At 63.9% G+C, this 16,909-nt stretch overlaps 1 protein-coding gene across 2 annotated transcripts in view; it reads right to left on the bottom strand.

The window, feature by feature from the left end:
* The window catches only part of CDH4 (cadherin 4), a 430,578-nt gene that overhangs the window by 29,658 nt on the left and 384,011 nt on the right, over window positions 1-16,909 (bottom strand). For both annotated transcript variants that reach the window (XM_029917315.1, XM_029917314.1), the window contains one exon: window positions 7,287-7,459. In XM_029917315.1, the coding sequence (XP_029773175.1) occupies window positions 7,287-7,459 (173 nt within the window). The remainder of the gene's footprint in view (window positions 1-7,286; window positions 7,460-16,909) is intronic.

Below are 16,909 nucleotides of genomic sequence, written 5' to 3'. Positions count from 1 at the left end.
GGGAGAGAGGGGCAGGGAGAGGGGGAGAGAGGGGCAGGGAGAGGGGCAAGGACAGGGGGAGAGAGGGGCAGGGAGAGGGGCAGGGAGCGTCCTAGGCTCAGAGCTGCCGACAGGGCCGGACGCGAGGCTCAAGCTCATGAGCTGTGAGATCAGGGCCTGAATGGAAGTCCAGTCGGAGGCCTGCCCGGCCGAGCCCCTTATTTGTGTCTCTGCCGCAGACACGTTGCTTCTGTGTCTGAGACCACGCGGCGTGACTGCAGAGAACGGCTCCGGCCCCGGGGCAGGGAGTGGCTGTGACGTCCACGCTGGACTCTGTGGCCGGAAACGCGGCCCCGAGACTCACAGTGCGGACGGGCCGCCGTGTCGGAAGCAGGCGGGGGCCCAGCAGGTGCGGGGTCGGGCCGCTGTCTCCAGGCACAGATCAAAAGCCGCAAGACAAGGGCACCTTTGCTGTCCTCACCTCCCCTGTCTGGGGGGACATCCAGGCCACACGTGGTGAACACGGCTTCCGTACAGAAGCCAGAGCACAGCCGGCCTGCACCCCTGCCCGGCCCGCCGCTGCCTCCCCTGCTGTGGGCGTCTTTGGAGGACTTACAAGGAGCTCACGTCCTAGGAAACGCAGCTCTGGAACTTCCCGTGTGGCCGGCCACCAGGCTTGTCAAGAAGCACAGGGGACAGGCTGGCTGTGATCGCAGGACGTGTCCCCGGAGCCCGAGTAAGGGGACGGCAGGGACAGGGGCCGAGCGCGGCGAGTTGGCGCTGCAGCGGAGCTCGTGGGCCACCCTCCCCGAGACGGTGCAGGCGCAGCACGCGGGAACCACGGTGGCCCTGGGGGAACCGCCGTGGCCCCCCTCGTGTGGGAGGACACCGCAACCTGGTGACGGCGACCGGGGGGGTCAGCACGTGTGGGGACGGAGATCCGGGCGGGGTCTGTGGTGACCGAGGACCTGGCCCAGGGGTGGGTGAAGCTGGGGCTCCGCACCAACCGCATGACACAGGGTCGGAGCGGAAAGCCACCCTCCCCTCCAGAACGGGCCTGGAGTCACGTCCGCCGCGCTGTCTGCTGTCCGGCCACAGGCACGCACAGGCAGTGACCGGTGTCTCCGGCCGCGCACATGGGAGACGCTGGGGCCCCTCACATCTTGCGAGGCCTCTGCTGACACTTTAATCATGTAAAAATGCTCAATTTGCATAGCTCTGCCTAATTAGACACGGCGGCAATTATGTCGTGGATCTTCCCCCCACAAAGACGGCTCCCAGCAGCGTCCGCCGGGCTCTGTCTGGGGGGGCGGGGGGCAGCGCCCTTGCGGGAGGAGGGAAAGGGCACAGAGTCCTGCAGGGTCTCTTGGAGAGACCGCCTCATGTGACCTTCCTGGGGGGAGCCCGTGCTGCTTGTGTGGTATGAGCCCCCCAGGGGAACAGGCACAGCAGGTGCTGTCTCACACTCATCCTTGGAGTGTCCCTCTTTCAGTTTCAGGCTCTATTCTCTGATAAAGTGCAAATGCCCCCTTGTCCCACCTCTACAACCATTCACACTTTAGTGTAAAAGTTTGGGTACCATCTTTCACTGCCTGAGCCAATCTAGTAATAGAGGCCCCAGAGAAGGAGGACACATAGGTTGGAGCACTTGGCAGCTGGGAAACAAACAGGCAAGGAAAGTACTGATCTCTCTGAGCTTCCGTCGGGGGTGACAGTGCTTTGCCTGGTAAGAGGGATGGGAGTGCACGGACCACGGCCTGGCCGGTCTGAGAGCAGGCAGGGGGGCGGGGGGCCGGCTGCAGCTCTGAGGGGCACGGGGCAGGTGGCACAGGGCTCAGGTGGCAGGGGTGACACATTTCTGGGACCACGTGGCCACGACACTGCTTCTCTGCTGGCCCTGCCCTCACCACGCCTGCCCTTCTGCCGCTTCCACGCATTTCCTGAGCGACTACAGGGCCCGAGGCACCCAGCCAAGGCCGGGGGTCAGTGACGCCTGACCAGACCCGGGTCTGCCCTGCTGAGCATGTGTCGGGCGGGGACTCACCGTACTGGAGCCACCGGCTCACAGGCAGCCTCCCCCCAGCAGGGGCGTGAAGGAACCACCCGGGGCCGGGGGAGGCGGACGGCACCAGCCGCGTGCAGAGTGGTCAGGGAGACCTCCCTGGGGGTGAGGTCTGGTGAGACAGGAAGAACCGGAGACTCAGGTTCCTGGGGTGGGAGAGGGCATGGTCGGGGGGTGAGACGCAAGGAGGCGGTGCAGCGGTGGGCCAGCCTTCAGCACCTGGGGAGTGGGCAGCATGGGCACAGAGGCGCTGGGGCCCCTGGCACGTCTCAGGTGCTGGCTGCTTCCTCCAGACCCCCTGACGGGCCTTCTGTGCAGGGACCTCCCCTCCCCCGATGGCTCCCGGGCTCGCCTGGCATGGCCACAGGCCTGGCTACGCGACGCCCAAGGTGGCAGGGAGTGCCCACCAGCTGTCTCCGGGCCACGCAGCCCGCGGTCTGCGGATGTGCTAACTAGTGCCAGCAGCGTGTGTCTAGTTCTTTCGCTTGACTCGCTGAAGAATCAGAGACCACCTGCTCTGGGCGGGGGGTGGGGAGGGCAGCTGGCGAGGGGCCTTCCGCGCTGAGCGGACACTCGAGGCAGCCGCCCCCAGGGGAGGCCTGGGCTCCCGGCGGGACAGGGCTGAGGTGTGGAGGAGGCCGGCGGCCACGGCACCGCCAGCACAGAACCCAGGCTGAGTGACCTGCAGGCTGGGGCGCTCCCACTGTCTCCGGGAACGCAGGGCAGACGCTGCACGGCAGAGGGCTTGCTGGCCCCTCCTGCGCCACGGGCACAGAGCTGGCAGCAGGCACTTGGCAGGGGTGCGGGGTACGAGGCACATGCGGGGGCTCAGACAGGACGGGAGGGCCCCGGTGGGCCGTCCCTACTCCGGCGTGTGTCTCTCCCTACTGGACAGTTTCACTGGAGCGGACTTATGTGGAGGCTTGGGGTCTGCAAGGCTGGCTCGCAGGTCTGAAGGGCGAGGTCAGGGGCCTCGTGCCAAAGCCCAGACGACAGTCCGACGCAGGACGACACGGGACGTGGACGCGGCGGGAGGGCAGGGGGCTCGGGTGGGAAGAGCTGGGCTGAGCAGGCGGTGAGGACAGAGGGGCTCGGGGGCCCCGGGGAGACTCCGGGCTTCGTTCTAAGTGGGAGAGGAGGCCGTGGAAGGTATTCACCCGGGCGACGAGTGACCGGAGACTCGGGGCAGAGGGTCACGGGACACGCGGAAGGTCCCCGGTCACCCCCTCCCCTTTGTCCGTCAGAGGGTGCTCCCCAGCGCTGCGTACAAGGGGTCGCCCCTGGGCCGTCTTGGTCTGATGGTTTTGTGGGGGTGAACGGACTGAGCCCCCCAAAGCCAGGCACCTGGTGTGGAGGGTGCGGCCGCGGGGCCACGGGTGGGGGGCCCGGCGGGGCCGGCTGGCCGGGTGCCCAGCGCTAGTGAGTGGCTGGCAGGGGCACCTGCAAGGACAGACCGCAGCGCCGGAGGCTGACCGGTCAGCCGGTGTTCAGAGCGGCCGCGCTGGCCGTCACGCGCCGATGGACGGCGGAGCGGGGAGGCCCTGAGCCGCGGCGCACGTCCTGCTGCCGGGCTGGCGGGCTCACGGGGTGGCTGTGCCCTCCACGTCACGCCCTCGCTGTCCTGCCTCTCCTGAGCGGACGAACCCCACCCTCGAGGACCCTATCGCTGGTCACGGCCACGCCAGTCCCCCTCTGTCACCTGTCACCGTGGCGCCCGCGAGGGGGGGAGGTGCATGAGCGGGCTTCTGGGGGGGTGGGTCCCACGGACTCAGCACCGGCCTGCTCGGCCCCCACCGTGGGCCCAGGACGGGGGTTCCAGGAGGATGGCCAGTTACCGCAGGGAGGGGTTGTTGGAGAAAGCAAATAAAAATACGAACATACCACCCACTGCAACTCGAACTTCAGACAACTAGCTTTTAGCATAAGTATGTCCCACGCAGCGTTTGGGATATACTCACACCAAAAAGGACTTGTTTTTCTGGAGCTCATGTCGTGTGCATTGTCTGGCAGGAGCACAGCCCCTCCGCCTGGCTCAGGGGCGTCTCCGGAGCGTCCCCCCGAGAGGGCCGGGGGCCAGGCTGGGCTGCGCGGGCATCACATGAGGACGTGCGTCTTAGGGACCCCGTCCCCCAGCTTCAGGGCAGCACGGGCCCCCCCTCCCAGCCCCGCCCCCTGGGAGCCCTCGTGTTCCCGTTTCCGAGGGAGGAAAACAAGGTCCTCGTGACCAACAGTGAGGACGCCCGGGAAGGCTGGGCGAGGCCCGTACACGGTCCGTCTGCTTCACCCGGGATTTTGGAAGAGTCGAACCCGGGGCACCTGGGGGCTCAGTCAGTCAAGCACTGACTTCGGCTCAGGTCAGGATCTCACGGTTTGCGGGTTCGAGCCCCGCGAGGGGCTCTGTGCTGACCGCTCAGAGCCTGGCACCTGCTTGGGATTCTGTGTCCCCCTCTCTCTGCCCCTCCCCCACTCACGCTGTTTCTCTCTGTCTCAATAATAAATTAAAAAACACTAAAAAAAAAGAGTCTGTCCCCCAAATTCATGGTCACCTGGAGGCTCCGAATGTGACCTTGTTAGGAAGTAGGGTCTCTGGGGGTGTGACTGGGCCCGAGGAAGTCACACTGGGTTAGGGTGGGCCTCAGATCCAGTGACACAGAGACACACACGCAGAGGGAAGCCACGTGGCCCGGAGGCAGCGCCTGGAGTGACGGCCACCAGCCAAGCAGTGTCTGCAGCCGCCAGAGGCCGTGACAGGCAGGCGGGTCCTCCCCTCGGGTCTCCAGAGGGAGTCAGGGCCTGTCCCCGCGAGACCGTGGGCTTCTGGCCTGTAGAAGGGGGACTCGGGGGTTTTCGAATCCGTTCCCACACCCTGGGGGCCACATCCCTTCCCAGGGCAGCGAGGGGGGCCGGCCTGGGGTTCCCCCCACCTCCCCGGGTGGAGGCACACGGTCTCTCAATAACCCGCAGTGCTTCCTGCGCGTCTGTGTGGGGGGTTCCTTCCTTCCTGCTTCTCCCTCACGCCCGCTGGGGGGCCGCTGCCCTGCTCACCACTCTCTCCCTGGCGTCGTTGATGTTTCTAGCACGTCCCAGGGACTTAAAGTTACTGACGGAACGAAGGAACGTGCCCAGTGGGATGCCCGCTCTCCTGGGACAAGTTAGTGACGCACGGCGTTCAGGAAAAGCGGTTGCTGGTCGTTCATCTCAGAGAGCAGAAAATGCGATCGGTTCTACCAGCCCCCAGGGCGTCGAGCAAGGTCACCTCCTCTGAGAAGCCTCCCCGGATTTCTCCACCGTGAGAGGCCCTCAGCTGCACACGGCAGTTTGTGCATGTGATTCCCGACACCCCCTGCGGCATGCTCATGGCGCTCCTGTTCCTCACCCCCTTGGGGACAGGTATCCCTCTAACGAGCTCTCCGGCCCCTGTGCCTCACCCAGCACCTCGGTCCGAATCTGCTAAACGAGGAAGAAAAAGTCTGCGTGGAGCTCTCCGGTGGCCTTCCCACCGGGAATCACTGTCACAGCCTGAGGGTCCACCTCCCCAGCTCGAGACGGCAGCCTCCTGGGAGCCCGGGGTGGGCGGGTGGGCGGGGGGCAGGCCCTTGTCCGGTCCTGCACTCCAGGGCCTGGTGTGGACGGAGCCACCGTACTGGTCCCCGGGTCAGGTCCCCCAGTACACACATCCTCACCGACGACTCCGGGACAAGAAAACTCCGAACTGTGCCCCCACAGCCGCTCGCGCCCCCCCCCCGCCCCCACCACGGCCGCGCCTCCCCTCCCTGCCCACCAGGCTGGCCTCACTGTGCCCGTGGCTCGGAGGGAGGGCACTGGGGCTGGCGCCCGGCTGTCCCCTAACGTGCTAGCGCCCACGCAGCTGTGAGGGCCACTTTGCCTCTTGCTGAGCCCCGATGTTGCACAAATGCCCTCTGGCGTGACCTCTCCGCCCCAGCCCCCTCCACCCCTGCAATTTCAGAGTTCCAAGGAAAGCGGCTGGTGCCTTCCCGGGGTGGGGGCGGGGGCGGTGCTGCAACCTGGCGTTTACCAGCTAGGAAGGCGCAGGGGGGCGGCCCGGCTGGACGTCTCTGGTGCCTGCACCGGGGGAGGGCCAGGCTCGGGTGTGTGGTGGCCCCCTCTCCGCCGGGGCTCCGTCTGACAGCTTGGCCCCAGCTCGGCGCCCCAGCTCACAGTGCGGTCCCCCAGGCCCGAGGACACGCCCACAGCACTTTCAGGGAAGGGGAGCCACTGGCCACCGAGATGAGTGTGGCCAGGAAGCGGCTGCCGTGGGCTCTGCAAACAAGACCCCAGGGCTGACGGAGAGGCCCCACCCTGTTTGCTCTGAGCTCAGCCAGGGTCTCCTCCAGTGCTGGGAGCCGAATGCTTTAGGGGGTAAACTGAGTCGAGTATCCTTTACAGGATGTGCTGGCCTGTGGTCGGAGAGCAAAGGGGAGGGTGTCATCCAGCCCAGAGGCAGAAGGAGGTGGTGCTCATCTGGGAGGCTGGGAGTGCTCGGGGCTGCCCCCCGGGGGCTTTCAGCGGAATCTTCCAGGGGTCCGGGACCCTGTCTTCTGTCCATGGAACACGTCCCAGCTCCTGGGGATGCCGCCCGACTTGGTGGGAAAACGCCTCCCGGTGGCAGCAAAGCCACCTTATCCCACCGCGGGGTCCGCCCTGGGTGGGGTCCGCACACCGGGGCAGGACACAGGTGCCAGTCTCCTGGGGTCCCTGGAGGACTCGGGAAGGCCCGAGGTAACCAGCAGTGGCCCGAGTGAAAGGTGCTGGCCCCCCGCGTGCCCCCCTTCATCCTGGGGGGGCAGCAGATGACCTGCCACGTGGATCCTGGGGCTGCAGGGGTGGCTGTGCGAGGTCCCAGACCCGGGGCTCTGCCGTGGGGCATCCTGGGACCCGGGCCCTGCCGTGGGGCATCCTGGGACCCAGGCCTGCTGTGGGGCATCCTGGGACCTGGGCCCTGCCTTGGGGCATCCTGGGACCTGGGGACCTACCGTGGGGCATCCTGGGACCCGGGCCTGCCGTGGGGCATCCTGGGACCCACAGAGCTTTGCCCCCACTTTTCTGAGCCCTCGGGCCTGTTCTGGAAACCGCACGTGGGCCGGCTCCGCCGGGAACGCTGAGGGACGCTTTGTGGAGACCCCCCCCCCCGCACCAGGCGCAGCAGAAGACGAGCCTTCTGGGGACACGGCCCGGGGCAGCGTCGCCTCTCCCACGCGGCTCCCGGCCCCCGACGCCGCCTCACCTCCCGGTCCAGGCCGGCCGCCACCGTCACGATGTCCCCCGTCTCGCTGTTGATGGTGAACATGTTCTGGGAGGGGCTCTGCGGGCTCTGTGTCACGATCCGGTAGCGCACCATGCCGTTGGCCGTCGTGCTGTCGTCCGCGTCGTTGGCCGTGACCGTCATCACGTAGGTGCCTGCCACAGAGAGAGCGGCTCAGACGGAGCTCCCCGCTGAGCCCGGCCGAGCCGGATCCGCGCGGGGACCGACGGAGCCGCGCGCCTTCCCCGCACCGCGGGCCGGACGACGGCGTCGGAGGCGGAGCCGGAAGCAAAGCTGCTCCCCCACGTCGTCGCACAGAGACCCTGAGCAGGATTTGGGACGGAGCTGGAGCTCGCGGCTCAGGTCTTCCCTCCTCCTCCGCTGCGGGCGGCCCGGGGCCCCCAGCGCTCTCCACGCAAGGGAGGACCCGGCTCTGAGCCTGTGGGGCCGGCGGGGACGGGCCGTGGGGCGTGGAGGGGATGTGGGGGGAGGGGTGCAGACGTGCGGACGTGGGATGTGCCGGGGAAGGGGGCTGTGGTGGCAGGGACGTGGGGGCGCGGTGGGGACGTGGGGACATGGGACGTGGGGGTGCAGCGCGGCCGGGACGTGGGGCACACACGCTGGGCGGGGCCATGGAAATCATGGAAAAGTGTTTGGAGGCACAGGGAACTGGAGCCGAGAGGACCCCCGCAGGGGGGCTGGGCAAGTGGAGGGGGGCAGGTGCAGGGGTGCCTGCGGCACAGGCAGCGGCCTGCGTTTCTGATCCAAGAGGTTGGATCTGAGACCCTGGGCTCAGGGCTGCTTCCCCGACCACGGGCCAGGGCTGAGCTGCGTGGCGGGCGTGGCCTGTCCCTGCCTGGTGTCTGCCCTTCCGGGGTTGGATCAGCACATCCCGCCCCCGGCCCCCGTGATGGGTTCAGCCGTGGGCACCTTGCTCATCAGAGCCAAAGGCAATAGAGGCCTTTGCTGGGGTTTCTGGGGTCTGCCCCTGGATCTGCTGGGGTCAGTGGGGGGACGGGGCCTACGGGCGCCTTGTGGCCACAGACAGACAGAGGACAGGCCTGTCCCAGGTGACAGCTTCTCAGGAAGCCCCTGGATCATGCTGACCCTGACGCTATTATCTAAACACTTTTTAGGCATCAAGACTTTAAGGAACGGTTTTAGGTTCACAGCAAAACGCAGTAGAAGGTACCCCATGGACCTTCGGTAACTGAGCCATGCGGTCCCTTCTCGCCTTGTGCCATTTCAGTTTGAGTTTCTGTCACCGGCAGCTGAGGGGTGCCTGGCGCCACCCCAGCCCTGGGCCACCGGAGTCCTGGGCCCAGCGGCCCTGCCCCGAGCCGCATGTGTTTAGGTTGGTTCCTTGCTCCCAGGTTGGCCCTGCAGGGGTGCAGGGGGTGCCGGCAGCTGCTTTGCCAGGATCCTTTCTTGGGGGTTGTTGTCTTGAGCTGGGGCTGAACTGGGCTTGGGGATTCAGGGAGTGCAGCTAGGTCTCCAGAGAAAAGGAAGGGAGGAGGTAGGAGGGGGAGGGGAAGGAGGGAGGGAATCCAAGCACCCAGAAGCCCCGTGAGCTGGGCCTCTGTTTTCTCATGAGCTGCTGAACCAGAAATGAGTTTCAGGGACCAAGGTTCCCAAACCTTTGAAATCCCAGGCTCAGAGTCCAATTTGGTACCTCGTGAGAGAGTTCTGGAAGCAGAGTGTGAGCAGGCTGGATGCCACTCAGGCTCCTCCTGTCGGCGCCCCGCCCGGTCAGCCCGCACCCTCTCGCTGTGCCGGGCGGCCCTGGGCCTGGAGCCCCGGGTCCGGCTTGGCAGTGTGCAGACTCCCCTTAGTTTGGGCTCATCCCAGTGCCGTGTTAGACGCAGCGGCCTCACGTTTGCTAGATCAGGAGTCTGCTTTTTAGAACCAGAGGAGATGCTTCTAACAATTCTTTTCAGATTGCAAAAATAAAGCACATCCGGGAGCCGGAGCACGTTCCCTGGAAAATATCAGAAGGTACAAGGCAGGGAAAGCCCGCCCATAAGCCAGTCCCCACACACCTTGGCCTCGTGTCTCTGGTCAAGGAGCCTGAATTTCAAATCTTTACCACTGAGGGCCTTTCTGCCCTTCCTTTTTCTTTTTTAAATTAACTTTATTACTGATCAAAGAAATGAAAGGAAGGCATTTTTCACTTACCAAAAAGGCAAACACTATTTAAAAATAACAATGATACAGGGGCTCCTGGGGGCTCAGTCGGTTAAGCGTCCAACTTCAACTCAGGTCATGATCTCAGGGCTCATAAGTTCGAGCCCTGCATCAGGCTCTGTGCTGACAGCTCGGAGCCTGGAGCTGCTTCTCATTCTGTGTCTCCCTCTCTCTCTGCTCCTCCCCTGCTTGTGCTCTGTCTGTCTCTCTCTGTGCGTCAAAAATGAATTAATGCTACAACAAATAACGATGATGCAGAACAGCTGTGACATGTGGGGGACCGGGGACTCCTGCTCTCCCCCCCACCCCCCCAGAGCAGGTGCCTCAGCTTCTGGAGCCCTGCTGTCTGTCTGTCTGTCTGTCTGTATCCAAATGCTTTTAAAATGTGTCCAGTTAAGAAATCCACTTGCAGGAATTCATCCTAAGGAAAAAATCACAGATGTGCAATACATGATCGATTTGTGCCCTTGGCTGTCCATGCGGACACCGCTCCTGGTGGCAAAGTGTGAAATCCTCAGCAAAGACTTAGTAACGGTCCACTGTGTACCAAGCACCATGTTCGCATCGCAGGTCAGTGAGCAAAGCAGACAAGATCCCTGAGGCACAGGGGTGGGTGTGACTATTCAGTGCGCAGCGTGAGGACCCCTGATATCCTGGCTGATGACCCCTGATACCTCAGCTGTGACCCCGATACCCCAGCTGTGACCCCCGATACTCCAGCTGTGACCCCAATACTCTAGCTGTGACCCCCAATACCCAAGATGTGACCCCCGATACCCCAGCTGTGACCCTGATACCCCATCTGTGACCTCAATACTCTAATTGTGACCCCGATACCCCAGCTGTGACCCCCGATACCCGGCTACGATGTGCTGTGGTTCTGCCAAGACCTGGCTGAGAGACGAGCACACCAGCCAACACCAGCCAATCAGACATGAGGACAGAGCTCTGACCCGCCCCCTGCTGGGACCGGCCTGGGGCGGGGGTGGGGGGGGTGACCCGCTGCCTGCAGGGACCGGCCGGTCAGACTTGGAGGAAGTGAGGCCCTCTATCTCTGGGGACAAGCCGGGGAGCCAGACATCAGCCTGGCAGCAACCGGGCCAGAACGTCCAGGACTTGACGAGTCACCACGGCTTCCCCGTTGAAGTCCCTGCTTCTGACTCAGGGCCCCCAGTGACCCGGACCCCCCTCGTGTCCCCAGGCCCACGGTGGCGGGGGGGGGGGCCCTCTCCCACCAGAGCTCTCGGCTCCTCTGCCAATGCGAGTGGTGGCCGCCGGCCGCTCGCTGCCCTCAGGGAGCCGGACGGAGCCCGCGGGCGCGCTCTGTCTCAGGCTGCACGCTGCGTGCGGCTCCGCGGCGGGGTCTGCTGACGTCCGGGCGGGAAGACCCCTGACCCGCGCGGTTCCCGTCCAGCGACGCAGGCGAGCAAGGAGCGTAATCAGTACGCGCACGGTGTTAGCTGTCGGACAGCAGGGCGTGGGCTAAATAACCGAGGTGTTGTTACAGTAACACTCCTCCGACGGCCGCCCAGCACCCTCAGCGCGTTGTAGAAGGGTATTTAGCGAGGTCTGAATTCTCATGGTGCACGTGCGGCTCCCTGGAAACGATGAGGTTTCCCGACGGCCCCGCACGGCCGCGTCCACGCTGGCCGCCGTGTCTGCGTGCAGGACTGCACGTGCGGTTTGGTTTTTGCTCTCTGATCTCCAGCTCCCCAAGTTTCCTTCAAAGACTTGATTATCAGAAAGTAAAATGTAATAAGAAATGTAATAAAAAAGCCAAACAAACAGAAAAAAGGAAAAAAATACTCAACTGAGAATCAAAAGATGGGGCTTTTTTTTAAAAGCCTAAATCACAATTCGGTTTCTCTCAAGGAAGACAGATTCTGAAAACCTGCGGGGTCTGTGGTCACCACCGCAGTCAGGGGACGGACGTGTCACCAGAGCACCTGCCAAAGGTCGGAAAGGGGACCAGTGGAGATGGGGGTGAAAGTGGCATCTTCAGGGCCGGAGGCAGAGCAGGGGCCAGGAGGTGGGAAGAGGCAGGAGGAATTCCTCTTCGAGAGCCTGGAGGGCTCTCTGGGGGAGGCGGCCTCCTCCCTGTCTGGGGGTGTTCCCCACCCCACGTGAGCTTGCCCACCCCGCAGGCACGGGACTCTGCCGACCGGAGCCAGGCTCTGACCTGCCGGGCGCTGAGCTGCTGGGTCCCTGTGCCGCCCGCCATCTGCTCCTGATACGGAGGGCTTCTCTTTCCGAATCCTCCCTCCGACCCTGGTCTGGACTTTCTTTCCCCGAGACCTGCAGTGGACACTGTGGCCTCCTCCGTGGCCTTCTGTCCTGGGGTCTGGAGGGGTGAGCCGGACAGGCTGATGACCATGACCTCACTCCCTCCTACAAGGCTCTGGCAGGGTGGGTGTTCTTGCACACCTCCGCCAGGCAGCCCTCGGCCTTCCCTCGGGCACAGAGAAGGTTCTGTGGTGAGGGTGGGGGCTGGGAGGTGTGCCACCGGCCACCTGGACGGCTTGAAGCAAGAGAGCTGTGACGTCCCCCAGAGGTGCAAAATCAAAGTGTCAGTGGGCGGTGCTCCCTGGGAGGTGCCGGGAGCGGAGGGTCCTTCCTGCCTCCGCTGCTCTGGTGGCCGCCAGCCACCCTTGGCCTCGCCCGGCTCTGAGCCCTGCCCTGCCGTCACGGGGCCTCCTCCTCGGTGCCTCCGTCCTAATCGCCTCTTCTGGTAACGGACACCAGTCCCCGTGGGTCAGGACGCGTCCTAATTACGTCTGCAAAGATCCTGTTTCCCAGCAAGGCCACCTTCTGAGGCTCCGGCTTGACCCAAGTTTGGGGGGACACCGTCCTGCTCCTGCAGGGATCCGGTCGGGCTGAGGCAGGCAGTTACCCCCGGGTAACACAGCACGAGAAGCGAGGCCTTTCCAGCCCAACGCCTTTCTGTGGCCTTGGGTGACTTCTGAGGCCACGCCGGGCCCAGGCTGGACCGTGTTCCCACCGGATCAGACACCAGATCAGACCCCGGATCGGGCCCCGGCTCTGCTGCTCCTGGTTCTGAACCTCCTGCAGCCCCTTGGAGCCGGCGGTCCTCTTCTGGAAGCTGGACGCCCCCCTCGTGGGGTCCCGGGGGCCTGCACTGCTGTCTGGGGCATGAGTGGGCTGTCCCCGTGGCCGCTGGCTCCGGCCGGGCAGGTCTGAGTCCACGCACGGCCACGAGCCCCAGCCCCAGCCCCAAGGACACGGTGCATCGTGGACGCGATCTGGCCGCGATCTGGCCGCGGCCCCGGGCGCCCCCTCCGCTGAGGAAGCGCTCACACCAGCAGCACCTGTCCCAGCCTAGGGAGAAGGCACGTCCTTGTCCCCGGGGCCCAGAGGGCCGGAAACAAAGCTCCCTTCCAGGGCTTTCTCTGGGCGCCTCCTCGGGCCTCTCTCCCCAGCAGAAAGGCTTCCATTTTTCTCAGGGAACGAAACGGAACACCGGGACTGTATTTTCATCTAAGCGGGGCCGCTGCCGCCGCCCAGGCGGGGAGCGTCTCTCTTACTGGTCGCGCCGGCGGGGAGAGGGGAGAAAGCAGAGGGTCGGTTCTTGCGAGAAATTCATGTACAAACGCGGCTGTCCGCCTTAAAGGATTAATTTCACAAGCCTTAAATTGAAGTTTAATTTGAAAACTAATTCAGCCCCATAATTGGCTTTCTGCTCAAATCACTGAGGCTAAAGATTTAAATTCTTAATATTCAGATGACTTTCAAGTATCTGGTGCCGTCTGTGCACTGGTCCCTGGCGCTAATCTTGGGGAGCCCTCCTCTGCACAGAGAGAAAATAAATAAATAAACGGGCCACTAATAGAATAATCTATTTAAGCAAAAACTCTGCCTTATCAAGATGAGGGTTTCTTCGACTTCATTGGCAGCATAGAGATGCCTCTGCTATTTAATATTTTAAAGTGACATTAATTTCAAAATTTATAATATAGGCCCTCACACAGTTACGAGGGGTTAGGGAAATCAGGAATTCCAATTAAAGCCCTTTTTTAGTTAAAGGATAATCACCGTGGAGGCATCTTTGCTTGCGAGGTTCAAGAAGTGCTGCCTCGCGGTGCTGCAGCGGCCCCGAGCTCCAGGAAGCAGCCCCCGCGGGTCCTGACCCGGTTAGCCCCCAAGGCTCGTGCGGCTGGGTGTCCGGCTGGGGTTCATGGAGCCCCGCCCTCGCCTGCATGCAGAGCCATGGAGCAGACAGGATTCTGCCCAGTGCCGCGAGCTGGCACCAAGCTGAGTTACTCCATGAGTAATGGAGGATTCACGGAAAGCAGGGGCCCCGACACCTGTGAAGAAGGGCTACGTGAGCTGAGGGAGGAAAAGGGGCCAGTTCACAGTGACTGCAGGCAGGACACCCAGGCTGAGGGCACAGCATGTGCAAAAGTCCTGAGGCGGGAAAATGCTTCCCTTTCCTGAAGGCCTCGGCCCAGGTGAGCATCGCATACCGCTCATTAGCACATACCTAGCATGTAGATTTCCGGGTTGTTCAACTGGACAATGGACACCTTGAGGCGGGGTTTATATTCTCCAGTCCTGGAGAAAGGCACCCTCACATACAACATGTGTTTTCGGTGAGGTGCCTAGCAGCCCCCACCGAGGAGCGACAGTCGGCCGTGGCCTGCAGGGCTCTGGGCGGTCCCCCCTGGACACGGCGTCTCCGCATCTGGGGCTGCTGCCTGTCTCTGGACTCCGCAGTTAGGTGAGCCGGTGAATTCCCTTTTCTGGGGCCTCTAAGGTGGGCTTTCGCGACCCTGAGATCTAACACGTGTGATCAGAGTAGAGGGCACTCCTGACCCCAAACCGCGATGCCCGCCGCTCCGGCCAACGGGAGGGGCCAGCCCAGGACCCCCTGACCTCCCAGCCTGTCCGGGCCGGCAGGTGCCAGGGAGGAAGTCATGAACTGCGGGGGCGCCAGGGCCGGGCAGAGAATGTGGGGTGAACGTGGGGTCTGCCTGGGACCCCGGCCCCGAGTCAGCTTACTAATGCCCCCAAAGAACTGCCCAAACCTTAAAGGGATTTTTTTCCCCAGCTGAGTCAATAGTTAACACATCTTTCCATTTGTCTCCCCTAGAATGTACCTCCGAAACCCTCCACTGGCCCATCACGGCCGAAGCGCATCAGGACTGCTTTCTGGCGGTGGTTTTCCTCACCCCCCAAGGCACCGCGTAAAACCCGCCGTTCCGTGTGACTCCCCGTCGTGAGGGAGGACCCAGCAGAGACCGCTCCCCAGCCCTGGGGGCCTCCCTCCTCGAGGGTGCCGCGGGCTTGTCTGGGGTCAGCCCGCCCTTGGCCGGGCCCGTGAGGGCGTCCGGCGGGTCCTTCGGCAGCACGGCACCGCTCCGTCCAGCTTCGCACAGAGTTGTGGTGGCCCCGTTCCCCTCTGAGGGCTGTTCTGGGACCAGAGACAGACGCTGGGTCCCCCAGAGACTCCGAAAGTCAGTCAGCACTGAGTGTAGACACTGTGAAAGGCACAGCAGTGGCCCAAGAGGACCGGTCTCGGGATCCTCACCAGCCTCCCGTCCTCCGGGCCTCCAAGTGGCCCCGGGGGCTGGGCCGACGAGGGGCTGCTCATCCCTGGGCGGAAAGGCTTTCCAGGGTTCTGGGGAGACACAGGCTTTGCCTCGTCTGTTATCCTAATGAGCAAAGCCAGTTACACATTTGGGAAGAGTGTCTCTATTGATTTGCTGTAAAATAAGGCACGGGAGGTTTGATCTGTGATATCCAGGTGCCTTTCCAGAGCGTTCTGGGTCTTGGGGAGGGAGGTCCACCATCTCTGTGTTAACGAGAAAGCCCCCCAAACCCGGCACCGCCTCCCCCGCCTCTGTCGGCACCCGGAGCCGGAGGCTGGCGCGGGCGGCTGTGTTCTCTGGCTGCCTGGAGCTAATTTGCCCGTCGGCCGCCTTCCCCTGCCGCTCCAGGGACCGTGGGGAGGAGCCGGCAGAAATAATGTCCCATTCCGTCCCCTTAACTGACACCGGGCTGGCCTGCGTCTCACGGTTCTGAGACAATGAATCGAAAACGCAATTCACCTTGTGCAAACAGCAGCCCCTGGAGACGGAGCTATGACAGCGTCCTCCGGGCCGGGAGCGGATGACAGATGCTCGCCCGCGCCGCCCCCCTCCCGTCCTGGGAAGCCGCCTCCGCTCTGGGCTCCTTGTGCCTGGGCTTCCGTTTGCCCAGACCCAGGGGCCCTGGAAGGGTCCGGAAGCCCCCCACCCCAGGGACGGGGTGCTCACCAGAGAGCCGGGGTGGGGTCTCCCGCCAACCCACAGATGCCAGTCACACTGAAGCTCAGACCGACCAGGCAGCCTCTGGCCTGGTCAGCGTGTTCCGGACGCTGTGTGGGGCACAGGTGTGCGTGACCATGGTCACCTTCAGACGCAGCAGGCGCCCTGGCTCAGCGCCACCCACCCCGCCCCTGACCCCGCCCCCCGCCAGGCAGCCGTCCCAGGGGCTCCCCCCGACCTCCCCGGACACAGCAGCGGGGGCCCCCGATTCTCAAATGTGGGCTCACACACGAACCACCTGGGGGCGTCATGCCCAGACCCCAGGCCACCCTCCAGAGCCTGAATCAGGGGTGCACGCCGAGAGGGTCTGCATTTCCAGCACATTCCGGTGATGCTGCTGGTCCCTGGGGAAGGGTCAGCGTTGGCCGGGACTCTGGCCCCCATACATGCTGGGGGTCTGGCTGTCTGCTTCACCTCCTGGGACCCTGAGCTGTGTCCTTGCCAACAGGGAGGGGCGGGGGGTGCCCACTACTTGGTGGATGTGGATCCAGAGACCAGACGGACCACGTGCTTAGCAAGGGGCCCAGCCCACAATGAGGTCAACGTCATTTAGGCCAGACTGAAGTCTGTGTGAAGACAGGCCCTTGGGTCAGCTCTGAGGGGGACCGAGGGCCTAGGGCTCACCTCTTGGGGCTGGGGGCACCGGGGCCTCTCATGGGCTTCCTACGGGGCTCGGAATAAAATGCAAAGTGTGGCTCGGGAGACCTCCAATGGCAGGTCTCCTCTCTGACCTCACCTCCTGCCCCAGGCCCCCTTCCCATGCACACAGACCGCAGACCTCCTGTCCAAGCCTACACATTACCTCCACGGAGGTGCCCTCCCTGATCTGCAGACACCTCCCTGACTCTCCGCGCCCCCTGGCTTCCTAGGAGCCTTATTATCAGTGCAAGAGCCGCGTTCCCTGTGCCAGCCCGTCTTCCGTCCGCACCCCTTTCTGGACTGCTCCCAAACGCATGGCGTGAGATGCAGGGGGAGGTAAATGAGCGCGTCACGGGTCCCGTGGTGCCGTCGCGCGGTGGGGGCCACGTGGCCTCCCCGGAGCTCGGCCTCCTTGCCCGCCGGTCGTCGGGGGCGGGGCCTCCTTGCCCGCCGGTCGTC

The sequence above is a fragment of the Suricata suricatta genome, chromosome 12 (genome assembly GCF_006229205.1).
Source record: "Suricata suricatta isolate VVHF042 chromosome 12, meerkat_22Aug2017_6uvM2_HiC, whole genome shotgun sequence".
NCBI lineage: Eukaryota > Metazoa > Chordata > Mammalia > Carnivora > Herpestidae > Suricata > Suricata suricatta.
This window is presented reverse-complemented; position numbering and strand designations above follow the sequence as displayed.